A 26,690-nucleotide genomic window follows, 5' to 3' on the forward strand; every position below is an offset into this window, starting at 1 on the left:
GATGTGTTCAGGAAACCAGTGCCCTCTTTGTATCAATGCAACTCCTACTGTAAAACCCAATCTGAACCAGCAGTCCGAAATCTCTGTGTCCCTTCCCTCGATAATCCATGTAGGGAGGGCAACACATACCCACGTAGGTAATCCCACAACAGTGGGATTGAGGTACTAGAATTGGGGAAAATTGCTTTAGACTTTGTGTGGAGAAATAAATTGAAGTGCTCTGAACCGCAATGGTGTCCAAGTGGGGTCATCGATCACCCCACCGCCACGTAACGTACTCTGGGAAGTCGAGGTCCAGTCAGCTGCTTCATCCCTATCCTGTGGTTTTGGGTGTCTCTAACATCTGTTGAAGCAACGTGTGCCCAGTTCCCTCCCCTTGCATCACTGACCTCTCTGCTGTTTCTCACCCTCCGGCCCTCCGCAGAGACCACGACGACTGCATGAGTATTCTGACAGGGCTTCGACTCTGGCATTCCCAGCAGCTCCCCGGTGGGCTCCAGGGCCTGGTCCTCAACCCCATCTTCAAAGAGAATCTGCGCATCGCACTGCTTGGCGGGTAAGTGACGAAGCTATCCTCATGTGCGGCGGCACAGAGGTTATTATTGTCGCGTGTACCGAGATACAGTGAAAAGCTTTTGGTTTTGCGTGCCATCCAGACAGATTATTATGTACATAAGTACATTGAGTACATTGGTTTAGAGAATATGCATTATGAGGAGAGACTAAGGGAGCTAGGGCTTTACTCTTTGGAGAGGAGGAGGATGAGAGGAGACGTGATACAGGTGTACAAAATATTAAGAGGAATAGATAGAGTGGACAGCCAGCACCTCTTTCCCAGGCAACAATGCTCAATACAAGAGGGCATGGCTTTAAAGTAATGGGTGGGAAGTTCAAGGGAGATATCGGAGAAAGGTTTTTTACCCAGAGAGTAGTTGGAGCATGGAATGCACGGTGAGGGGCGGTGCTGGAGGCAGGTACATTGGTCAAATTCAGGAGATTACTAGATAAGTATATGGAGGAATTTAAAATAGAGGGATATGTGAGAGGAAGGGGTTAGATAGTCTTAGGCGAGGTTTAAAGGTCGGCACAACATTGTGGGCCAAAGGGCCTGTATTGTGCTGTACTGTTCGATGTTCAAAAGAAAAACAATGCAGAATATAGTGCTGCAGTTACAGAGACAGTGCAGTGCAATGACGAGGTAGATTGAGAGATCAAGAGTTTGTCTTTCAAATAAGAGGTCTGTTCAAGAGTCTGATAACAGTGGGGTAGAAGCTGTCCTTGAGTCTGGTGGTACGTGTTCTCAGGCTTTTGTATCTTCTGCCCAATGGGAGGAGGTAGAAGAGAGAAATGACTGGGGTTGGAGGGGTCTTTGATTATGTCGGCTGCTTTCCCGAGGCAGCGGGAAGTGTAGACAGAGTCAGTGGAGGTCCTAGTGAGCGCCTGTGTGTTTGTGCCCCTGTAGGTGTGGGGGAGTGATTGTGAACACATGCCTGTGTAAAGGTAGTTGAAGCAGATGTCTCTTGCAGGGGCATGAAAGTTATGGAGTCAACCTCTCCCATCTCCAACCCTTTCTCCCGAATTCTCCAGGTCATTCTGGTTCCCTATAAATGCTGCCTGCAGACACAGTCAATTACCAGCCTGTTTCCAGAGATGAGCTGTTCCTGTTGACAACGCCCTTAATGCTGGCACTGGGACCTCTGCAACACCTTGCTCCCAGGGCTTTAGATGCTGCAGTTGGTTTGTCACCAAGGAGATTATGGTCTTGCTCAAGTAGACCTCAATTTGCTGCAATTAAGTTACCAATGCTTTTAGTAACCATAGCAATGGTATCTTGGCTAAGCATTAATTTAATTGTTGGAAAATAACCATGCATTTAACAAATCAATTTACAGTCCAAAGTGCTCGCACATTTGGAAATGGAGCACTTTGTGTTTAGGGCACCCAGTGTCAGCATCAAACACCCAGAACTAAACTGAAATGAACTTGCTATAAAGTGATGCCTTCCCTGCACCATCCACTCAAAACCCCCTAGCCAGGGACGGCACAGGATAGATGCAAAGCTCTCCATGTGCTGTCCTATTAAATACTGCCAGAGCAGATATAATGTGGGTTAGATACAGTATAAAACTGTCCCAACATTGAACCGTTTAACCTTCCGAGGGTAAGTACAACACAGGATAATTAACAGAGTAAAAGCTCCCTCTACATACTTCCGTAAGACATCCCAGGGCTTGGACAGTGCTAGTACATGGTAAGTATCTCTCTTTGCTGCCCTGTCAAACACTCCCAGGACAGGGAAAAGGATTAGATGCAGAGTAAAGCTCCTTCTGCATGCTCCCATAAAGTATCCCAGGGCATGGACAATAGTGGGTAGTACAGGGTAAACTTTTCTCTCTGTGCTGCCACGTCACACCTTCCCACAGCAGGGACAGCACAGGTCAGAGACAAAGTAAAGCTCCCTCTACACTGTCATATCGCACTCCCAGAGCGGAGACAGCATGGATTAGATGCAGAGTGATGTTCACTCAGCACCCCATAACAGTGTGCTTAAATCAGCTGTTCTGGGCCCTTCTGAGGTGGACTCCTGTTTGGTGACAGGATAGTGCTGGGCTAGACTTCATCTCCCAGTATCTGCATTTCTGCTGGGAGATGGTCAGATTAGGTGCACAACTGGTGAAGCCAGAAAAAGCTGGAAGTATCCAGCAGATCAGGCTACATCTGTGGAAAGACAAACAGCGTTGTTCAAGTTGAACCCTGTGTGTTATTGGGGACCAGAGATTGTGCTGAGTGTCTGTGTGTTATTGGGGACCGGGGGATGTAGTGGGTGCCCCTGTGTTATTGGGGACCAGGGGATGTAGTGGGTGCCCCTGTGTAATTGGGGACCGGGGGATGTAGTGGGTGCCCCTGTGTAATTGGGGACCGGGGGATGTAGTGGGCGCCCCTGTGTTATTGGGGACCGGGGGATGTAGTGGGTGCCCCTGTGTTATTGGGGACCGGGGGATGTAGTGGGCGCCCCTGTGTTATTGGAGACCGGGGAATATAGTGGGTGCCCCTGTGTTATTGGAGACCAGGGAATATAGTGGGTGCCCCTGTGTTATTGGGAACCAGGAGATGTAGTGGGTGCCCCTGTGTTATTGGGGACCAGGGGATGTAGTGGGTGCCCCTGTGTAATTGGGGACCGGGCGATGTAATGGTTGCCCCTGTGTAATTGGGGACCGGGAGATGTAGTGGGTGCCCCCGTGTTATTGGGGACCGGGGGATGTAGTGGGTGCCCCCGTGTTATTGGGGACCGGGGGATGTAGTGGGTGCCCTCGTGTTATTGGGGACTGGGGGATGTAGTGGGTGCCCCGTGTTATTGGGGACCGGGGGATGTAGTGGGTGCCCCCGTGTTATTGGGGACCAGGGGATGTAGTGGGTGCCCCCGTGTTATTGGGGACCAGGGGATGTAGTGGGTGCCCCCGTGTTATTGGGGACTGGGGGATGTAGTGGGTGCCCCCGTGTTATTGGGGACCGGGGGAAATACAGTGGGTGCCCCTGTGTTATTGGAGACCTGGGAATACAGTGGGTGCCCCCGTGTTATTGGGGACCAGGAGATGTATGGGTGCCCCCGTGTTATTGGAGACCAGGGAATGTAGTGGGTGCCCTTGTGTTATTGGGGACCAGGGGATGTAGTGGGTGCCCCTGTGTTATTGGAGACCAGGGACTGTGGTGGATGTCCTTTTGTTATTGGGGACCAGGGGATGTAGTAGGTCCCCCTGTGTTATTGTTGGAGACCAGAGGCGTTAATTATAACAGTTTAATATGCCCTATTCTCACAGGGGTAAAGCGTGGGCAGATGACACCAGCCAGCTGGGACCAGACAAGCACGCTCGAGACATCACCTCCCTGGACAAGTACGCCATGGAACGGTGGGAGGTGGGTCAGCCGTACTTTTACTGTGTGTATGTCATTGACCCGGTACGATAAGCTGAGCCAAGGAGAACAGCAAAGGTGACGAGTGAAACAAAAGCTGTATAGAGCTCAGCCTTCAGTACTTAATCTCTCCCATTCTGGCAGCCAGCAGTGTTTTAGTGAGTCAGTGATTTGCATCCCCTCTGGAGCAGCTTTTTCCAGACATATCTCACCTTCTCTGTGAAAATCTTCTTCATTGGCTCTGGTCTTTTGGTTCTTGTTTGCCGGTTTATTTTTAAACTGCTTCTTGCATTGTTTGGTTTTTAACATTCAGAATTTGCTACCCCTGAGCCAGTTTGTGCCCTCCCAGGGAACAGCCCGAAGTTGACTCTTAACTGCCCTCAGGCAGGACCTGATAGGAAGCTTGAGCCCTGGCAGCCATTCCTCGGGGGAGTAACCGGAGATGGGAAGCCTTTCCAGCAACGCCTACGTCCAGAGAATAAAGAGGCAATGAGACGAGTGATTTTTGGCTCCTGAACGATTCATAATGAGTTCTCTTGCCAGAATCAACTGTACAGTCATTGCTTTCAGATTCTCAGGTGCTGTAATCGATGCCTTTGCCCTGTTTTTTCTCGCCTCTCTGGAGAACAGCTGAAAATAGCTTCGTCTTGCCTCAGAGTGACGGTTGCGAAATTCCTGTTTCTGCTCGTTTTGAAACCATCTGGGGCAAACAGAAGGCAAGAGTCGAGATTGTAATGGTTCCCTTAGGAGCAGCCTGGCAGATTCTTCGCATGCCCAGGCCTACATTTGCCTTGGGAGCTCCAGCCCTGGCTGGAGCTGGTAACTCGTGAAGCTCTGGAAGGACGTGAGGAGGAGCTGGCCACCTGGCCCTTCCTTCCTTAAGATCATGGCTGATCTCTTCCTCAGCAACATTTTCCTGCATTATCCTTTGATTTTAAGGAATATATCAATTTCTGCTTTGAATAAACCAAATGACTGAACCTTCTCAGGCCTCCTAGATAGAGATCTCCGAAGATTCACCCTCTGAGTGAAGAAATATCTTAGTCCTAAACAGCCTTTCCCTTGTTCTGAGACTGGACCCCCGATCCTAGACTCCTCAGCGGGGGGAAACATCCTCCCTGCATCCAGCCTGTCGAGCCTTGTTAGAATTTTGTCAATTTCAAAGAGATCTCCTCTCATTCTTCAAAACTCCAGAGGATGCAGGCCCAATCTGCTAGATCTCTCTTCATATGTCTGGGATTGGTCTAGCTCTGCAAGTAGATGTTTGGACAGGTACATGGATGGGAAAGGTTTAACGGGATAGGGGCCAAACGTGGGCAAATGGGACTAGAGTCATACAACATAGAAACAGGCCCTTTGTCCCAACTTATCTGTGCCGGCTGTGTTGCCCAGCGAGCCAGTTCCGTCTGCCTGCATTTGGCCCAGAGTCCTCCAAACCTCTCCTATCCATGTACTTATCTAGATGGCTTTTAAACGTTGCTAATGTACCTGCCTCAACCACTATTGCTGGCAGCTCTTTCCAAACACACACCACCCTTTGCGTGAAGAAGTTGCCCCTGATGTCCCTTTTAAGTCTCTTGTCTCTCGTCTCTGATCTTAAACCTATGCCCTCTTGTTTTTAGCACCCCCCCCCACCCCGACGCCCTGCGAAAAAGACTATGTGGTTCCACCCTCTCTATGCCCCTCGTGATCTTATATACCCCTGGTCACCCCTCAATCTCCTACGTTCCAGGGAAGAGAGTCCTAGTCTGCGCAACCTTAGATGGCTTAGCTTAGATGGGCATCTTGGTCAGCATGGATGAGTTGGGCCGAAGGGCCTGTGTCCTTGCTGTATAACTCTATGACTAGATCCTTTCTTAGGTAGAGAGCCCAAAACTCGATATAGTACTCCAGGATATCAACTCCAGCATCAGGTCTCAGAGGCAGAATCCTCCGTTAAATAAGGTTGATGCAGTTACATTTGTCACATTGTAGTCCTGGATGTTTACCTTTGCAACAAAAGTGACAGATCAAAAGTTGACGGAGTCATAGAGAGATGCAGCAGAGTAGCAGACCCTCAGCCCTCTTGAGTCCACGCCAACCGTTAACCAACCAACATTAATCCGACCCTAACCCATTTTACCCTCCCCACATTCCCATCGACTCCCCCCAGATTCTGCCCCTCACCCACACTAGAGGCAATTTACAGCTCCCCATTAACCTACCGACCTGCACGTCTTTGGGATGTGGGAGGAAACTGCAGCACCTGGGATGAACCCATGAGGACACAGGGAGAACGTGCAAACTCCACATAGACAGCGCTGGAGCTGTGATGCAGCAGATTCACCCACTTGCGCCACTGTGCTATGCCCAGTTATTGCAGGTGTGCCTTCAAATGCGTTGATTGGAGTTATAGAGTCAGACGGCACGGAAACAGGCCCTTCGGCCCAACTGGTCCATGCTGACCAAGATACCCCATCCAAGCTAGTCCCATTTTCCTGCGTTTGGCCCATAACATTCTGAATCTTTCCTATGCACGTACTTGTCCAAATGTCCCTTGGAAATTGTTATTGTACCTGCCTCAACCACTTAATCTGGCGGCTCGTTCCACATACATATCATCCATTGTGTGGGGGGATAAAAAGGTTGCCATTCAAATTCCTATTAAATCTCTCCCCTCTCACCTTAAAACTATACCCTCTAGTTCTTGATTCCCCAACCCTGGAACAGACTAAGTGCATTCACTTTATCTATGTCCTTCATGATTTTATACAACTCTATAACATCACCTCTCGGTCTCCAATGCTTCAAGGGATAAAGTCCTAGCTTGTCCAACCTTTCCCTGTAACTCAGTCCCTCAAGTCCTGGCAACGTCCTTGAAAATCTTTTCTGCACTCTTTGCAGTTTAATATCATCTGTCCTATAGCAGGGCGACCAAAACTGAACACAGTGCTCTGAGTGCGGCCTCACCAGCAATTGGTTGAGTTTTGATTTTTCCAAATGGCCCTAGTTCTTCTGACATCTTTTTATTTCATCCTATTGCATTGAATGGGCTTGAAATCCAGGGGGCTTCATTTGGTCTGCCCAGGCTAACTTGTCCAGCTTTCCTGAACCTAGTTATTAGCCTCGGGCGTGAGTTCAGAAGTGGAGTGAAATGCTGTCATTTTGCTCGATGATTGCAGCTCCAAAAGTGGGGTGGTGCAGTGGGTCGAGCCGCTGCCTCACAGCGCCGGAGACCCGGGTTCGAACCTGACCTCCAGTGCACGTTCTCCCTGTGACTGCATGGGTTCATTGGGTTCACTGTGTCTCAAAGACGTGCAAGTTGGTAGGTTAATTGGCTGCTGTAAATGGTGTCCAGGTGGGTGGCAGAAGAATTGGGGATGGAGAGGGGGGAATGGAGGCGGATGTGATGGGCATGCTAGAAGAAAGGTGGATTAGTGTGGATGGGTGCTGGATGGTTGGGGTCTGTTTTTTCTTGTGACTCAGAAAGGGCCCTCACTGCCTCCAGCAGGGGCAGCCAGGGGCTATAGCTGCTGGTCTTGCTGGTTACACCGATATTCAAAGAATGGTTTTTCTTTTACAATAATTAAAATTATTACTTGCTATGCATGCAAAAGGCTTTAGTCCCAGGGCAACGAAGTGAATCGCAGCTGGTTGGTGGCCAGAGAGTTAAACCCAATGAGCAGTTGAGAGGGTTAAACATTGGCAAGTTTGTAAAAAACCTGCGTACCAGAGGGTGGTAGAGACATTCACAGCTGTGAGAAATGAGCTTATTGTTGTACCTTCAGGACCTGAACTAATTAAAGTCCAGGCACAGAGCCCGATCGTAACACGTCATTTACTTAGCTGAAAGAAATTAATGGCCGTAAATGATATTGCAGATTGCTCCTCGCACCTGCTGTTCTCCCAGCCCTCCCAGTCAGTCCTGTTGCTGCAGGGAACTTGCTGAGTGATTGAGTCTCGCTTTCATTCCCCAGCTCCATTCTGAGCTCCAGCTCCGGAGGGCAGGACGGCGCCCCCGGTGAACCCCTCAGGCAAATAGAGCTGCTCCACACTGACCTGCGGCACCTTCCGTCCCAATACCAACCCAGCCCGAGTCTGCTTGGCTACTGAGATCACGCATTGCTCAGTGTGTCACTGTTGTTGGCATTGGTACCGACCACAGTATAGACCCTGGTTTGATACTGACCTCCGGCACTGTCTGTGTGGAGTTTGCATGTTCTCCCTGTGACCCCAGGTGCTCCAATTTGGTATTGGTTTATTACTGTCACATGGACCAAGATACAGTGAAAACCTTTTGTTTTGCGTGCCATCCAGATAGATTGTGCCATACACAAGTACATCGAGGTAGTAAAAAGAAAAATAGAATGCAGAATATGGTGTTGCAGTTACAGAGAAAGTGCAGTGCAGGTAGGCAAATACAGTCCAAGGGCCACGACGAGGTAGATTGGGAGATTAAGAGTTCGTCTTTAGCGTATGAGAGGTCCATTCGGGAATCTGATAACAGCGGGATAGAAGCTGTCCTTGGGTCTGGTGGTACGTGCCTTCAGGATTTTGTATCTTCTGCCCACAGGAGGGGGTGAGAAGAGAGAATGACTGGGGTGGGATTGGTCCACGATTATGTTGACTGCTTTCCCGAGGCGGTGGGAAGTGTAGACGGAGTGAGTGGAGGGGAGGCTGGTTTGCGTGATGGACTGGGCTGCGTTCACAGCTCTCTGCAGTTTCGGACAGAGCAGTTGCCATACCGAGCCGTGATGCACCCGGATAGGATGCTTCCTATGGTGCATCTGTAACAATTGGGTGGGGGGGTGTCATCTAGGACATACCGGATTTCTCTCGGCCCGCATTCCGACCTCAGCTTCGTGCTGGGTCAGGAGCTTAGAGTTGGGGCACTTTCCCTGGCCTTGAGCTCCTGGATGCAGGAGGAGCAGAATCGCCTGTGTTCCCACTCCTGGCTGTCTGGTAACCTCCAATGAAAAGGCGCCCACCAGCAGACATCGGGTGAGTGCTGCTTTGGGCACGGCCATGTCTAGACATCTTACTGATCTTCACTGAGATCCTTGGGGCAGGGTCCAAGGGCAGCAAGTGTCAAGGCACCTGGGGGGGCATGTGTGTGTGAGAGAGAGAGATCATAGTAAGTGGCAATGAAAGGCAGAATATTGCATTTCTATAGTGCCTTTCAGAACCTCTGGACCTCCCAGAACCGTACACTAAGTGTGACGATGCAGGAAATAAGACAATTCACACACAGCAAGCTCCATCAACCACCAAGGGTGGGTGGTAGGCCTAGGGAGAGGATGATGGGGTTGGGGAGGGTGGTGAGAGGGGATAATGGACGGGGGAGGGGGTCAGAGGGGGTGATGGGGTGGGGGAAAATCCTCTCCAAATAGTGTTGTGCTGAGAGGGTCTTCAGTTTAATGTCTCACCTAAATGAGTAGCAATCCCATACTCTGCCCCAGGATAAGATAAGATATCTTTATTCATCACATGTACATCGAAACACACAGTGAAATGCATCTTTTGCGTAGAGTGCTCTGGGGGCAGCCTGCAAGTCTTGCTAACATAGCACGCCCACAACTTCCTAACCCGTACGTCTTTGGAATGTGGGAGGAAACCGGAGCACCCGGAGGAAACCCACGCGGACTCGGGGAGGAAATACAAACTCCTTACAGACAGTGGCCGGAATTGAACCCGGGTTGCTGGCGCTGTAATAGCGTTACGCTAACCGCTATGCTACCGTGCGTGTGAGTCTATTTATTGTCCTCTGATCTGTGAAGCTCACTGGTCTCTGGAACTCTCCAGCCTTTGACGACTAGGTGAGAGAGGTGACCGCTGAACCAAGGTTGAGACCTTGGTTGAGGTGTGAAATTTCATTCAATCTCCAAATTTAATCAGTGTAAAGACATCCAGCAGTGATGTTATAGATTACGTCCTTGGATCTGCATAACCCCAGGGTGAGGTCTCAGGGAGAGTGCAAGCTGTTGGGAACAATCTGAATTTAATTAATAGCTTTGCTCAAGAAATGATCTTGTGTGCATGACTTCCAAAGGAAAGTCATCATTGTCATAATTTCAGAAAGAGGAGGAGAGTGAGAGTCTCTATGCAGGCACACGGATCTGTAAGGTGAGCAGATAAAGTTGCAACGAGGAAAGGATTGCAGATGCTGGAATCTGGAGCAAAAAGCAAACTGCTGGAGGAACTCAGTGGGTCAGGCAGCGTCTACCTAACCTACTGAATACGGAAAGGGCTGAGGAGAGTGGACATGGAGAGGATGTTTCTGTTAGTAGAGAGTCTACGATGTGAGGGCACAGCCTCAGAATAAAGAAGTGTCCCTTTAGAACTGAGACAAGGAACTTCCTCAGCCAGAAGGTGGTGAATCTGTGGAATTCGTTGCCACGAAGGGCTGTGGAGGCCAAATCATCAGGTGTATTTAAGGCAGAGATTGAAGGGTTCTTGATTAGTGAGGGGGTTGGGGGTTAAGGGTCATGGGGCGAATGGGGTTGAGAAATAAAAAATCAGCCATGATTAAATGGCAGAGCAGTATTGATGGGCTGAATGGCCTAATTCTGGCACGGTAGTGTTGCGGTTAGCGTAATGCTGTTACAGCACCAGCGACCTGGGTTCAATTCCGGCCACTCTCTGTAAGGAGTTTGTACGTTCTCCCTGTGTCTGCATGGGTTTCCTCCGGGTGCTCCGGTTTCCTCCCACATTCCAAACACGTATGGGCTAGGAAGTTATGGGCATGCTACGTTGGCGACACTTGCGGGCTGCCCCCAGAACACTCTACGCAAAGGATGCATTTCACTGTGTGTTTCAATGTACATGTGACCAATAAAGATATCTTATCTTTTGGTCTTATCTGTGGAGGGAAATGAACAGTTGAGACCCTTCAGTCGGACCGAAAGAGTAGAGGGCAGATAGTCAGTATAAAGAGGTGAGAGGGAGGGTGGTTATTGGATAATAGCCATCGTAAGGAAAGATAGGAGGGAAAGCTAAAGATTAGCACTAAACTGATACGCGTTCCTGACAGAGGCACAGCTGGAGTACTTCAGCAAGGCTGGGTACTTTTAGTGCAGGAAGGTGGATCAGTAGAATTTTACCCATAGCAGGGAACTACTTATTGTATCACAGCAGTGCCCTTGCATAGCTGTCCAGTTCCCTTTCAACTCCTCTCCGTGTTGCTGCTTCCAAGCAGTTTCTAGTGGGATGTTCCCAAAGCCAAGTCTAGGCAGCGCTGTGTAAGGCCAGGTGGAGTGAGTCTCTGAGCCAGTCAGGGTCGGGCCAGGAGTGCCACAATTAACACCCACCCACCGCTCACGGCAAGTCTCACTCAATCATAGCAGCCGCTCTCAGAGCGACCTTGCCAAAGGCGTGCCCACTGTGCAGTGAATGAGACACTTGACAACAATTATGTTTACGTAGCACTCGGAAACCTCTCGAATTGCTCTTGAAAGACAATTGACGTTCACTGAGTGTTGTACAGGGAAATGCAAGGGTCGTTCTGCACAGCCAGTAACCAGCTTACCTAGCTCCTTGGTTGTGTGGATTCAACAGCGCAGATACTGGAGATTGTACGAGGGACCCTGCGTATCTGTAGGGCCAGTAGACAGAGCCTAGTGTCTCGCCTGAATACTTCCAATCCTAACCCCACACCACTCCCTCAATGCTGCACTGAAGAGACATGGAGAGTCTCCTATACAGAAGAGTATAGGAGTTGGGATATTATGGTGAGGTTGTATAAGACATTGGTCAGGCCAAATTCAGAGTACTGTATGCAGTTCTGGTCACCTAACTATAGGAAGGATATCAGTAAGATTGAAAGAGTGCAGAGAAGATTTACTAGAATGTTGCCGGGTCTTCAGGAGTTGAGTTACAGGGAAAGATTGAACGGGTTAGGACTTTATTCCTTGGAGCGTAGAAGAATGAGGGGAGATTTGATAGAGGTTTACAAAATTATGAGGGGGTATAGACAAAGTAAATGCGAGTAGGCTCTTTCCACCTAGATTAGGAGAGATAATTACCAGAGGACATGGCTTTAGGGTGAAAGGGGAAAAGTTTAGGGGGAACATTAGGGGGAACTTCACTCAGAGTGGTGGGAGTGCGGAATGGGCTGCCATCTGATGTAGTAAATGCGGGCTCACTCTTAAGTTTTAAGAATAAATTGGACAGATATATGGATGGGAGAGGTCTGGAGGGTTATGGACTGGGTGCAGGTAAATGGGACTAGCAGAATAACGTTTTGGCGCAGCCTAAAAGGGCCGCATGGCCTGTTTTCTGTGCTGTAGTGTTCTATGGTTCTATGTCATGCTTGAATCCACAACCTTGTGGCTCAGAGCTGAGACTGTCACCCACTGACCCGAGCTGACACAAGGTTATTACTTCCTGCGATCATCTTTTCTTTTTGAGTGATTGTGATCAGGAATGCATTGCCCGAAAGAGTAATGAAAGCAGGTAAATTGCAACTTCCCCGCAGGTCAAACAGCGCCTATAGAAAGAGAAGGAGTTTAGCACTTCCATTTCTTCTGCTGCTGCCCATGTGGAGTTTGCACATGAGTGCGAGGGTTTCCTCGGGTTGCTCTCGTTTCCTCCCACGTCCCAAAGACTTAGAACATAGAACAGCACAATACAGGCCCTTCGGCCCACAATGTTGTGCCGACCTTTAAATCTCGCCTAAGACTACCTAACCCCTTCCTCCCACATACCCCTTTATTTTAAATTCCTCCATATGCTTATTTAGCAATCTCTTGAATTTGACCAATGTACCTGCCTCCACCACTGCCCCAGGCAGCGCATTCCATGCTCCAACCACTCTCTGGGTAAAAAACCTTCTTCTGATATCTCCCTTAAACTTCCCACCCATTACTTTAAAGCCATGCCCTGTTGTATTGAGCATTGGTGCCCTGGGAAAGAGGTGCTGGCCATCCACTCTATCTATTCCTCTTAATATTTTGTACACCTCTATCATCTCTTCTCATCCTCCTCTCCAAAGAGCAAAGCCCTAGCTCCCTTAGTCTCTAATGCATACTCTCTAAACCAGGCAGCATTCCTGGTAAATCTCCTCTGCACCCTTTCCAATGCTTCCACATCCTTCCTATAATGAGGTGACCAGAACTGGACACAGTACTCTAAGTATGGTCTAACCAGAGTTTTATAGAGCTGCATCAGTAGGTCAGTAGGTAAATTGGCTGCTGTCGATTGCCCCCCAGTGTTCTGGTGAGGGGCAGAATCTGGGAGGAGTTGATGGGAATGTGGGGAGAATGAAATGGGATTGGTGCGTGGATGGTCGGCACGGACTCAGTGGGCCGAAGGGCCTGATTCTGTGCTGCGTGACTCTATAACTCAATGAGATGCTGCCTGACCTGCTGAGTGTTTCCAGCATTTTGCTTTGGATTTCTTGCAGCTATATTTTCATTACCTGAAGAGGTTGGTGGAAATAAAACTGGCAGTGACCTTCAGAAGATAACTGTCTCAGGATAGAGTTACATACAGCAATGGGGAATGAGCAAGGGAGTGGTGCTAATTGGTGAGCTCTTTCAAAGAGCCACTGTAGACACAATGGACCTCCTTCGGGGCTGCGAGGTTCTATAATAAGTTGTCAGCACGTAGCTAGTATTAACATCTTAAACCGTGGCTCTCCTCTTGTGACTCAGTGTGATACTGAGATGTATTGGAACAGCAAGATCCCTGATTGCTAGTCTGAACTGTTAGTTAATCTCACTGGGGTGATGCATTAACAGCCAATCCTTTGGAAGTGAGTCGCAAGAGACTGCAGATGCTGGAATCTAGAACACAAACTGCTGGGAGAACTCAGCCTATCTCCCCTCTTTAAGTCCAGATGAAGGGTCTCGACCCGAAATGTCGACCCTCCATTTCCCTCCACAGATGTTGCCCGACCCACTGATTTCCTCCGGCGCTTTGTGTGTTGCTCCAGATTCCAGGTGCTGCAGTCTCTTGTCTGTGGAGGCAAAGTGACAGCTGACATCTCGATCTGAAATGTCGTACCTGTCTTTATCTTCACAGATGCTGCCTGACCCACTGAGTTCATCCAACAGTTTGTTTTTCACTCCATCCTTTGTTTTAAGGGAATAACCACAGTATGAACATGCTGAGCCCCACCTGAGGAATTTAGTATTGGTATTGGTTTATTATTGTCACTTGTACTGAGGTACAGTGAAAAGCTTGTCTTGAATACCGATCGTACAGGTCAATTCATTACACAGTGCAGTTACATTGGGTTAGTACAGAGTGCATTGATGTAGTACAGGTAAAAACAATAATAGTACAGAGTAAAGTGTCACAGTTACAGAGAAAGTGCAGTGCAATAAGGTGCAAGGTCACAACAAGGTAGATCATGAGGTCATAGTCCATCATTGTCTAAGGGAACCGTTCAATAGTCTTATCACAGTGGGGTAGAGGCTATCCTTAAGTCTGGTGGTACGTGCCCTCAGGCTCCTGGATCTCCTACCCGATGGAAGAGGAGAGAAGAGAGAATGACCCGGGTGGGTGGGGTCTTTGATTATGCTGGCTGCTTCACCAAGGCAGCGAGAGGTAAAGACGGAGTCCAAGGATGGGAGGCTGTTGTCTGTAATGCGCTGGGCTGTGTCCATAACTCTCTCTGCAGTTTCTTGTGGTCCTGGGCAGAGCAGTTGCCATACCAAGCTGTGATACATCCAGATAGGATGCTTTCTATGGCACATCGGTAAAAGTTAGTGAGAATCAAAGGGGACAAACCAAATTTCTTTAGCCTCCTGAGGAAGTAGAGGTGCTGGTGAGCTTTCTTGGCCGTGGTATCTTAGTGTCCTGGGTGCAATTTTGATTATGTCTTTTAACAATTCTCTGTTGGAAAGCGTTGGAATTTACTTACAGCCATTACCATAGTGCTTAAAGGCACCACTACCGTCAACTAATGAGTTAGTGTGGGGTGGGCGCAGTTAGGATCCAAGCAGACAGTGTCCAATCTGAGGGGCAACTTTTTCACGCAGATGGTGGTGACTACATGGAATGAGATGCCAGAGGAAGTGGTTGAGGCTGGTACAACAGTGTCATATAAGAAGCACTTAGCTAGGTACATGGAGGGGCGGGACTTAGAGGGATATTGGCCAAATGCAGGAGATTGGGACTAGTTGGGTGGGCACCGTGATCAGCCTGGACTGGTTGGGCTGAAGGGCCTGTATCTGTGCTTTATGACTCTATGACAGGAACTTTTATAACAAACACTGCCTAATAACTCAGCAAATGGTGTTTTATAACCAACAATATGGCAAATCATTCATTTATCTTTAAAAGACACATGGACAGGTTCATCAGTAGGAAAGGTTTAGAGGGATATGGGGCAATTGGGACTAGCTGAGGAAGGCAACTTGGTTAGCATGGACGAGTTGGGCTGAAGAGCCTGTTTCCATGCTGTATAACTCAATGATGCTAAGTAGGCTGTCTGCTTTTGGAACTCCTGAACAAAGCTACGGCAACACCTCCCGTCAGGCAGGATGACCTCTCCCAGAACATGCAGTGAGTGGAGGGTAGTTGTGTGATCCACGCCATCCCAGTTGTTTCACAGGTTCCAGGTGTGATTGATGGGGGAAGTTATAAAGCCCGTTTCCATTCCGACCAGGATTAGCAGCGTCACATTTTCCAGTGGACCACCACAGCCAGTTCTGACCTCCAAGCTGTCAAGAGCAGAAGCAGGGGTTTCACACTGAGCCGAATCATTCTTTGGTGCTGCCAAACTGCATTTGCAAGGCTTTGTGATGTTTCTAAATGTGGCACGGTGTCAGATTTTGTTTGTTCCTATGCAACACTTTGGGACACGTTCTGCCTTAAAGGATCCACATAAATACAAGGTGTAGTTGTTGATGTTGTTTTGTTTCCCTCACAGCCATGCAAATGGCTCCCCTCCTGGAATAGGTCTGATTTCCCTCTGAAAGCTACTATTGCATCCACTTCCATTACAGCAGTGGCTAGACTTCAAACCTACCTCGCTGGCTGTCCTGAGGCTGGTGAAGCTGTGAGCTCAATATGAGGCTTTGTTATTTTTTTCTTTCTTTTCTTTTTCAATTTTTTTTATTAGTTTTCAAATTAATATAGATTAATATATCAATGTTTATACATATAATACAAAGAGATCAGGAGAACAATCATGGCATGGATAATCAATAAAGAACAATAAACTTTAAAAAAAATCTGTAGATCCAACGATCTGTTAGTGAATGAATATAATATAAAAGAAAAAGGTTTATTATAAAATATAAAAGAAAGAAAAAAAATCCCCAAAACAATAAGAAAAATTATAAACAAAATATCAAACCAAACTAAGCTAAAAAAAAATTAAAAAAAAACACTGGACTAAAATTTCTCAGTAGAAACAGAGCAATATTATGTCGTCTGCTCCGTTCCTCTAAATTGAAAGGTTATTATAAGGGGATCTATATCATGTGAAAATATTGAATAAATGGACTCCAAACTTCCTCAAGTTTAAGCGAAGTATCAACAGTACCACTCCTAATTTTTTTAGCCCTTTCATATACATAAATGCGGTGCATAAAATAAACCTCTTCATGTCTTCACAGGGTCTTTTATGACTTCTGTTAGATCTGTGCAACCTGTAGCTGTGGAAACGTTTCTGGTCCACTCTCTCAAAGCTCCTTGTCATTTGTTACTCCACCAAATAAACTTCGCTGGATCACGGAGAGCAGGTTCCCTCCTCTCTCCGCGGAACTGAAGCCTGGTATCCCCGGTTTCACGTGCTTGAATCCACTCTTGGGTTGGAATGCATCTCTTAAAGTTATAGAGCCGTGCCAGCCACCAAGTGCACATGTACACTGATCCCGTGCCCCAGCCCATGGTTCAAGTGTATGTCTTGATTATTCGTCAATGTCGTGAGAGTCTCTGCTTCTGCTTCCACCACCCCCTCGGGCAGCGGGTTCCAGAGTCCAACCCCCCTCCCAGGTGGAAAAATTCTTCCTTGGGTCCCTTCTTCCCCCTTCCCCTAAGCCTGTGCCCTCTAAAGTGCAGTAGGCTGCGTCAGGGTCGGGGCGGACCGGCTGGATTGGTCTCCTTGGTCGAAGCTGCGAGGGTACCCGAGGACCAAATGCTGAGCGCTCGCGTCCTGTGCCTTCCCGTGCTCCAGCCGGGGTTATGGAGGGCGTAGGGGACGTACAACGCACGCTGATCAACTAATTCAAAGCCAACGTGGGTCCGTGTGTAGTGGACACTGGATGAGTTTGGAGAGATGTTGTCCAGAGGTCACCAGCCCAGAGATGGAAGACAAACAGTGTCAGACTACTTTAGATTTCTACAGGAGTTAATTCAGCAGAACTGACATTCAGCTGTACAGTCCCGAGACGCGTTGCAAGGGCATCATCAGTCAAGATTTGACACCAGGTCACCTTAGCTATCAGGGCAGATTTCCAAAGGCTCGCTAAGAGGTTGAAAGGCTTCACGAGTTTGTGAGGCTGGGGTCCACAGGACTGAAGGAGGGAGGTGCAGGGGCTGAGCTTTGGGGGTTGTGAGCTTGGAGTCCACAGCACTGAAGGTTCACGGGGCCTCAATAATTAAAACTGCAGAGTTGGTGGAAGACTGGGGGAGGTTGCACAGGAGGCCAGAATCAGGGTGTTAGATGGGCAAGGTGTAGAGCATGACAGAAAGGATGGCCCTGGATTTATTTAGCACCTTTCACAACCTCAGGATGCTACATAGAACATGTAGCACAGAAGTCTAGATAGTCCATTTGTGTTCCTCTTGACGCTCATGGAACAGTACAGCACGGGAACAGGCCCTTCAGCCCACTATGTCTGTGCTGACCATGATGCCAATCTAACTAATCCCATCTGCCTGCACATGGTCCGTATCCCTCCATTCCCTGCCCATTCACGTGCCTGTTTAAGTGCCTCTTAAACGTTGCCCTGGCGCCATGTTCCAAGCACCTACCACTCTGTGTGAAAGAAAACTTGCCTTGTAAATCTCCTTTAAACTTTCCCCCTCTCACTTTACTGTGCCATCTTGTATTGGATATTCCCACCCTGGGAAGGAAAAGACTCTGTCTACCCTTTCTGTGCCTCTCGTCATTTTACATCCTCCTGTCTATCTTCACCTAATCCAACTCTCCCCTTCCTGAAGAAGGGTCCTGACCCAAAACGTTGACCGCCTGCTTTTCTCCACGGATGCTGCCTGGCCTGCTGAGTTCCTCCAGCATCCTCGTGCTTTTCACCTCCCTTTGCTTCTCCCTCATTTGCTCGTCTAGCCTTCCCTTAAGTGTACTTTCACCGTTTCCCTCAACTGCTCCTTGTGGTGGCAAGTTGTATACCCTTGGAACCAGTGAAGCATTTTTGAGGTGAAGACAACGTTACAGTGTAGGAAGCGATAGGGTGGTTGTGTTGTAGAATGGGATTGAGTGGGTTAGGGTTGTTGCTTCGGTAGACTGGGGGAATGGGCTGTATACGCCAAGTAGACAGCATTTTTTTCTCTGTGTTTTCCCAGCATCTAAGTCAGCGTTCTAGTTGAGTCATAACTTGCTTTTGTAAGATCTCTTTATTAGTCACATGTACATCGAAGCACACAGTGAAATGCATCTTTTGCGTAGAGTGTTCTGCCTGCAAGTGTCGCCACACTTTTGGTGCTAACGTAGCATGCCCGCAACTCCCTAACCTGTGCGTCCTCTTTTGGAATGTGGGAGGAAACCGGAGCACCCAGAGGAAACCCACGCAGACACAGGGAGAACGTACAAACTCCTTACAGACACGGCCGGAATTGAACCCGGGTCACTGGCGCTGTAATAGCATAACGCTAACCGCTACACTACTGTGTCTGCCCCTACTAAAAAGACAAAACTATCAATGATGGCCTAGTGGATGAGGCAGTCAATATTTATTGAAAATTTAAAAAAAAAACTGCAGATGCTGGCAATCTAAACTAAAGGCATAAAATTCCAGAAATACTTATGAAGTCAGACTGCATCTGTGGGAATAGGAACAGAGCGAACGTTTCAGATTGAAGACCCTTTGTCAGAACGTGTCAGAACACAGACGTGACCTGACCTGCTGCGTATTTCCAGCATTTTCCGTTTTTATTGTGCACGTTCCCCCAGGGTTACAAACGCCCCATTTTGTGTACAGCCTGTACGTGCAGATGAGTGTTTGGGAGACCAGTGGGACGGGTTTCTCAGCTGCCACAGGCATCTTCTGCCGGGCAGGAGCTTGGTTCGCGGAGGCATTTCCGACTTGCAAACTGTCCGGGTTACAAACGGCTCACAGGAACGGAACCCTGCCGTAACCCGGGGAGAACTGGGAGTCGGTAATCATTGCAGCCCTCTGACTCGAAGGGCTGGGAGACGAGAGATGGGAGCAGATGGCACATGGAGTTCCCAAGCCTCGTCCAGTGGCCAGGCAAGGATAGCATTGGTGTTGCCCCCTTCCACTGGATACTGCGCCAGTACGGTGAGGTACAGGTACAATGAAAAACATGTATGCAGCAGTATCACAGGCACGGGCAACATCCAGAACATACATTATACTAGACAGTGAAGAACAAGACTGCAAAACAAGATATTAGTGCAAGAAACAACCACAATCAGAGACAAGTCCACGGCAGTGCAAGAGGTGGCCCGTAGTGTTCCATTGCTGAGGTAGGGTTATGGTTGTGCAGTTGGTTTCAAGAGCCCAATGGTTGTAGAAAAGTAGTTGTTCCTGAACCAGATGGTGTGGGATTTGCTTCTGTACCTCCTGCCTGACGGTAGCAGCAAGAAGATGGCATGGTAGGGATTCTCAATGATAGATGCTGTCAGTGGTGGGGAGGGCTGTGCCCGTGATGGACCGGGCTGTGTCCACTACCCTCTGCAGCTTCTTGCGTTCCTGTGCGTTGGAATTGCCGTACCAGACCATGATTCTGACTGGTTGCATCACCGCCTGGTATGGAGCCTCCAATGCACAGGATCGCAGGAGGGTTATGGAGTCAGCCAGCTCCATCACGGGCACAGCCCTCCCCACCATCGAGGACACCTTCAAGAGGCGGTGCCTCAAGAAGGCGGCATCCATCACTAAGGACCCTCACCATCGGGGACATGCCCTCTTCTCGTTACTACCGTCAGGGAGGAGGTACAGGAGCCTGAAGACCCACACTCAATGATTCAGAAACAGCCTCTTCCCCTCTGCCATCAGATTTCTGAATGGTCCACGAACCCAGGGAACGCTACCTCATTATTCCGATAATTTGCACTATTTGTTTTTGTAACTTATAGTAATTGTATGTCTTTGCACTGTACTGCTGCCGCAAAACAACAAATTTCATGCCACCTAAATTGGTGATGATAAATCTGATTCTGATTTTGATGCAACCAGTCAGGCTACTTCCAACAGTGTGTCTGTAGAAGGTTCACAGCCTCCTGCTCCTGTTTCAGGTGATTCTGCACTTCATGGTGGGCTCTCCCAGCGCGGCTGTCAGCCAGGACCTGGCTCAGCTCCTCATTCAAGCCGGACTCATGAAGAGGTGAGTGGTGGATTCGCCAGCGGTTCTCCCCACTCCCAGCTGCGTGATGCCTGGTCCAACCGCGGGGCCCAACTCGCCACCGTGATCGAACCAGGACCTCCTGGTCTCCCTGGCCCCGTCAGCAGAACGAGCCCAGCGGCACCTGGGCAGGAGGGTGGGAAATGGCTGCCTGTCACCATAGAGACATCCTGGAGAAGTGCCCTCTCTCTCTCTCGCTCTCTCTCGCTCCTGCAAGCAGTGCCGGGGGATGAGTAATTGAAGACGTCACCCCGAGTTTGAGGTTTCACAGTGCGAGCCATCTGGAAATGTTGTTTGACATGTCGCTAGATTCCCTGACTCTCTGATGTCCCACTGAGCAGACTAACAGTGTTACAAGGCTGCGCACGCACTGGGACCTGAGCTCGCCACTGGGCTGTGTTGGTGGAATGTGTGGGGTGAGGGAGGGAGACTGTAAACCCCACCCCCTCCACAGGTCACGCAGCCCTGTGCCATGGCACCGCCAGCAATTTCACTCTCCGGATGAGCCAAACGGTGGGAACGTTAGGCACAGGGTGGGAACAGTATTCCGCTCGTACAGTGGGGTCCCCGGCTGTGATGTCAGAACAGCCCACCACTGGGAGGGGAGGACTGTCCACCATGCTGCTGATTCAGGGTGGGGAGGAGGCTCTCAGTTCACACACTGTCCTCTTCCTCCCCCACCCCACCCCCCCCATCTCCCCAGTGGGGCAGTGGGTCACACACTGTCCTCTCCCCCTCTGGGACCAGGCAGGGCAGTGGGTCACACACTGTCCTCTCCCCCTCTGGGACTGGGTGGGGCAGTGGGTCACACACTGTCCTCTCCCCCTCTGGGACCGGGTTATACACAAACAGTCATCGCTCCATTTGCTTACTAAGCCCTGCTGGTTGAAGTACACGGTAACATCAGATAAAATATAATTGTCCTTGAGGTTATTGGATATTGTGATGACAGGGAGGATTAAAATAAACCTGTATGAACAGAGGTATTGACAGCGTGAGCATGGTTAGGGAGCAGCAGATGGGAGAAGGTGCAGAAAGTTTCTGTGATCGTCAACCTTGAGAAGCCAGTTAGAAGGCTTGGCAAGAGCAGAGGGAGCACAGAAAACCAGGCGCATTAATTATCGATCCTGTCAGAAGCAGCTAAACTCCTCCACATTCCCTGTTCCAATCCCAGTGCCCACGCCAGGCACAAGCATCTATCCAGCTAGATGGAGCTGGTGGGGTCTAGGCTCAGGATCGTATAGCCTTGTCTGTTCCTGTGGTTGGATATCGCACCCATTTGCAGGATGGGCACAGAGCAAAGCTCGCTCTGCATGCACTTCTGGGACAGGGACATCATGGGTTAAATACAGAATAAAGCTGCCTCTCTATACTGTCCTATCACACACTTCTGGGACAGGGACATCATGGGTTAAACACTTGTCACAATACAGGAGACCATTGGGTCCAAACTGGCCCTCAGCAGAGTAATTCCATTCGTCCTGTTCCCTGTCTCCTCATTTTCCTATGAGAGGAAACTGGAGCACCCAGGGGAGATCCACGCTGTCACAGGGAGAAGGTGCAAACTCTGCACAGACAGCGACCAGGTCAGTGGAGCAGTGAGGCATCAGCAGGAACTGCTCTGCCACCCTGCTGCCCTCGAGATACAGAACTAATCTTCCCTCTACACTGTACCATCAAACGCGCCCAGGCAGGTACGACACAGGTCAGATACAGAGTAATGCTTCATCTACAGGGGGAAGCTGCCACAACATGGTCTATCAAACCCTCCCTGGGCCAGTACAGCACAGGTTCGATACGGATCAACACTCCATCTGCACTGTCCCATCAAACTCTCCCAAGGAAATGATGACTTGCTCTGTGTCTTTATTTTGTTCTTCATTTGAAGATGCTCATTCTGAATTATCTCACTGTCAACATGAACTCTCAACAGATGCACCTAGAATATCTGTTTTTATATTTGACAGAGGTTGTGCTAAATTCTCACTTTATACGATAATTCATAATTAATTTTATTGAACTGTAAGAATTGATCTTAGATTGTTCACACTGGTTGCTACAACTTTCCAGCTGCTGCTATTATCCGTCTACTGATTCTTGGTTCCATTGCAATGTTTGCTTTCATTCTGTCTCTTCCAGCGAAGGAACAGAGGCTCCATGCATCACGTCAGCCGGGTTCCAGTTCCTTCTGCTTGACACTTCCTCCCAGCTCTGGTACTTCATGCTGCAGTATCTCCAAACAGCCGAGGTAAAACTGAGAGAGAGAACTGTCACTTAGCCAGGGACCTTCCCCCTCTCCCCCACACACCTCTTCCCCCCCACTCTTCCCCCCTCTTCCCCCCCCTCTTCCCCCCCTCTTCCCCCCTCTTCCCCCCCTCTTCCCCCCTCTTCCCCCCTCTTCCCCCCTCTTCCCCCTCTTCCCCCTCTTCCCCCCTCTTCCCCCCTTTACCCCCTTCCCCCCTTCCCCCTTCCCCCCCTCTTCCCCCCTCTTCCCCCCTCTTCCCCCTTCCCCCCTCTTTCCCCCTCTTTCCCCCCTCTTTCCCCCTTCCCCCTCTTCCCCCCTTCCCCCCTCTTCCCCCCTCTTCCCCCCCTCTTCCCCCCTCTTCCCCCCTCTTCCCCCCTCTTCCCCCTCTTCCCCCCCTCTTCCCCCCCTCTTCCCCCCCTCTTCCCCCCCTTTCCCCCCCTTTCCCCCTTCCCCCTCCTCTTCCCCCTCCTCTTCCCCCCCTCTTCCCCCCCTCTTCCCCCCCTCTTCCCCCCCTCTTCCCCCCCCTCTTCCCCCCCCTCTTCCCCCCCCTCTTTCCCCCCCTCTTTCCCCGCCCCTCTTTCCCCGCCCCTCTTTCCCCGCCCCTCTTCCCCCCCCTCTTCCCCCCCCCTCTTCCCCCCCCTCCCTCTCTCTCCTCCCCGCCCCCTCCCTCCCTCCCTACGTGGCTCTGCTGGCCATTCTGTGTCAGGGAGTCACAGGTTAACTCCCTTGTCCAGAATGACGAAACACAAATCCGCGCTGACTCTCGGTGCCTGCTGAGGCAATGCTGCATTGTCAGAGGCGCCACCTTCTTGAATTTGAACTGAAGCTCTGTCTGCTCCCTCAACAAGGTGGAAAAGATTCTGCAGCTGTATTTTGAAGGGGTAGTGAGGCAGCGCGGTAGTGCAGTGGGCAGAGCCACTTCCTCACAGCTCCAGTGACCCCAGTTCAATCCTGACCTCAGGCACTGGTTTCCTCCCATGTCGGAAGAGGTGCAAAAGAGGTTTACCAGGATGCTGCCTGGATTAGAGGGCAGGTGCTATAGGGAGAGATTGGACAAACCAGGATTATTTTTATCAGTATCTTTTTCCCAGGGTCAAAACGTCTAATACTAGAGGGCATACATTTAAGGTGGGGGGGGTGGGCGGGATTTAAAGGAGATCTTGGGGGCAGGTTCTTCACACACAGAGCGGTGGGTGCCTGGAATGTGCTGCCAGGGGTGGTGCTGGAGGCAGGTATGACGGGCGTTTAAGAGGCTCTTACTTAGGCACATGAATGTGCAGAGGGCGGAGGGGCATGGACCATGTGCAGGCAGAAGGGATCAGTGCAATTAGGCATCATCAGCTTAATTAGTTCAGCACAACATGGTGGACCGAAGGGCCTGTTCCTGTGCTGTACTGTTCTGCGTCCTGTCCCAAAGACGTGCAGATCGGTAGGTTAATTGGTCACTGTAAATTCCCCCTAGTGTGTAGGTGAGTGGTAGAATCTGGGGGGGAGGGTTTGGTATTGGTTTATTATTGTCACTTGTAACGAGATACAGTGAAAAACTTGTCTTGCATACCGATCGTACAGGTCAATTCATTACACAGTGCAGTTACATTGAGTTAGTACAGAGTGCATTGAGGTAGTACAGGTAAAAACAATAACAGTACAGAGTAAAGTGTCACAGCTACAGAGGAAGTGCAGTGCAATAACGTGCAAGGTCACAACAAGGTAGACTGTGAGGTCAGAGTCTGTCTCATTGTATAAAGGAACTGTTCAATAATCTTATCACAGTGGGGTAGAAGCTGTCCTTAAACCTCATGGTATGTGCCCTCAGGCTCCTGTATCTTCTACCTGATGGAAGAGGAGAGGAGAGAGAATGACCCAGGTGGGTGGGGTCTTTGATTATGCTGGCTGCTTCACCAAGGCAGTGAGAGGTAAAGACAGAGTCCAAGGAGGGGAGGCTGGTGTCCGTGATGCGCTGGGCTGTGTCCATAACTCCCTGCAGTTTCTTGCGGTCCTGGATAGAGCAGTTGCCGTACCAAGCCGTGATGCATCCAGATTGGATGCTTCCTACGGTGCCTCGATAAAAGTTGGTGAGTGTCTGGGATTAGTGTAAATGGAATGGGTCTTGATGGTCAGTGCTAACTCAGTGGGCTGAATGCCTATTTCTGTCCTATCTGAGCCTATGATGATAAGACCATGGGTTTTAACCTCAGTGTCCTGGTCCAATACACATTCCTAAACCTGCATCACTAAACAAATGGCAGGTGCGGCTTCAGTGCTGTCTGTGGGAGTGCTGCGTGCAAACTGGCTGCTGTAATCTGTACAATGCAACAGAATCTCCTGCTGATGATGCCCAGGGGTTGTGCCAGCTGGAGGAAAATTGCAAGCGTTTCCTTTCTTTGCAACTGGCCGCAGTGCTTCAGGGGCAGGGGTGGAAGTTCAGCCTGGGTTCCTGCCTCTGATCACCAGTGGTCGTCTATCCTGGAAAATGTAATAAGTAGATATCGGAGGATTACGTTCAAGAGCCGCGACGTGATGTTGCAGCTCTATAGAACTCTGGTCAGACCACACTTTGGAGTATTGTGTTCAGTTCTGGTTGCCTCATTATAGGAAGGATGTGGAAGATTTAGAGAGGGTGCAGAGCAGATTTATAAGAATGCCGCCTGAACTGGAAGGCATGTCTTATGAGGATAGGTTGAGTGAGCTAAGGCTTTTCTCTTTGGAGAGAAGGGGGATGAGAGGTGATTTGATAGAGGTGTACACGATGATAAGGGGCATAGATCGAGTGGACAGTCAGAGACTTTTTCCCAGGGTGAAAATGGCTAACACGAGGGGACATAATTTTAAGGTGATTGGAGGAAGGTATAAGGGAGATGTCAGGGGTAAGTTTTTTACACAGAGAGCAGTGGGGGTGTGGAACGCACTGCCTGCAGAGGTTGTGGGGGCAGATACATTAGGGACATTTAAGAGACTCTTAGACACATGAATGATAGAAAAATAGGGGGCTATGTGGGAGGGAAGGGTTAGATAGATCTTAGAGCAGGATAAAATGTCAGCACAACATTGTGGGCCGAAGGGCCTGTACTGTGCTGTAGTGTTCTATGTTCTAAGATTTGGTGTGATACCACCAATAGTCCAGCAGCCCGCCAACAGATGCACAGGAGACTGCGGGCGACAGAATCTGGAGCGACAATCTGCTGGAGGAGCTCAGCAGGTTGTGCAGCATCTGTGGGGGGGGGGGGGGGGGGTGGGGGGAAGGAATTGTCAACGTTTCGGGTCGAAAACCCGGCTGACAGTTTGTTTCACTGACACATGGCCGGCTGTAAGAGGTTTGCCCAGACAACAGTCGCTCCGCCATCTTCCCAGTACTTTTTCTGTCTGCTCCCACATCCGTTGGTGAGCTCAAACACAATTTGCTGGAGGAAGCAGGTCGAGCAGCATCTGTGGGGGAGGGAAGGAATTGTCGAAGTTTCAGGTCGGGTCTGATGCAGGCAACAGGCAGGACTGGAGGGCCTGAGTTATAAGGAGAGGCTGGACAGGCTGGGACTGTTTTCCCTGGAGCGAAGGAGGCTGAGGGGTGACCTTACAGAGGTTTGTAAAATCATGAGGGGTGTAGAGGAGGTGAATGGTTTTTCCCCAGGGTAGGGGAGTCTAAAACTAGAGGGCACAGGTTTAAGGTGAGAGGGGAAAGATTTAAAGGGGTCCTGAGGGGCAGGTTTTTCACACAGAGGGTGGTGGGTGTATGAAAAGAGCTGCCAGAGGAAGTGGCAGAGGTGGGTACAATTACATTGTTTAAAGGACATTTGGACAGATACATGGATAGGAAAGGTTTGGAGGGGCATGAACGAGTTGGGCCAAAAGGCCTGTTTCCGTGCTGTACAACTCTATGAAAATACTGATATTCCGGTTCTTCTTTCTTCTCTAGTCCAGAAAAATGGACCTGGTTGAGATTTTGTCCTTCGTGTTCCAGCTGAGCTTCTCCACATTGGGCAAGGTAAGAGACTGGCCACATGGCACAGCACTCTGCATTCTCTTCCCCCACAGGTGGCAGAGAGAGGGGAGTGAGGTGGGG

The 26,690-nt window shown here is 49.7% G+C and overlaps 1 protein-coding gene across 2 annotated transcripts in view; it reads left to right on the forward strand.

Annotated features, from left to right (window-relative positions):
* The window catches only part of gtf2h4 (general transcription factor IIH, polypeptide 4), a 68,666-nt gene that overhangs the window by 21,685 nt on the left and 20,291 nt on the right, over positions 1–26,690 (forward strand). For both annotated transcript variants that reach the window (XM_052043941.1, XM_052043942.1), the window contains exons 4-8: positions 425–556; positions 3,819–3,915; positions 20,282–20,370; positions 22,528–22,636; positions 26,544–26,612. In XM_052043941.1, coding sequence (XP_051899901.1) covers positions 425–556; positions 3,819–3,915; positions 20,282–20,370; positions 22,528–22,636; positions 26,544–26,612 — 496 coding nt within the window. The remainder of the gene's footprint in view (positions 1–424; positions 557–3,818; positions 3,916–20,281; positions 20,371–22,527; positions 22,637–26,543; positions 26,613–26,690) is intronic.

This window comes from Pristis pectinata, chromosome 34 (genome assembly GCF_009764475.1).
Source record: "Pristis pectinata isolate sPriPec2 chromosome 34, sPriPec2.1.pri, whole genome shotgun sequence".
Taxonomy (NCBI): domain Eukaryota; kingdom Metazoa; phylum Chordata; class Chondrichthyes; order Rhinopristiformes; family Pristidae; genus Pristis; species Pristis pectinata.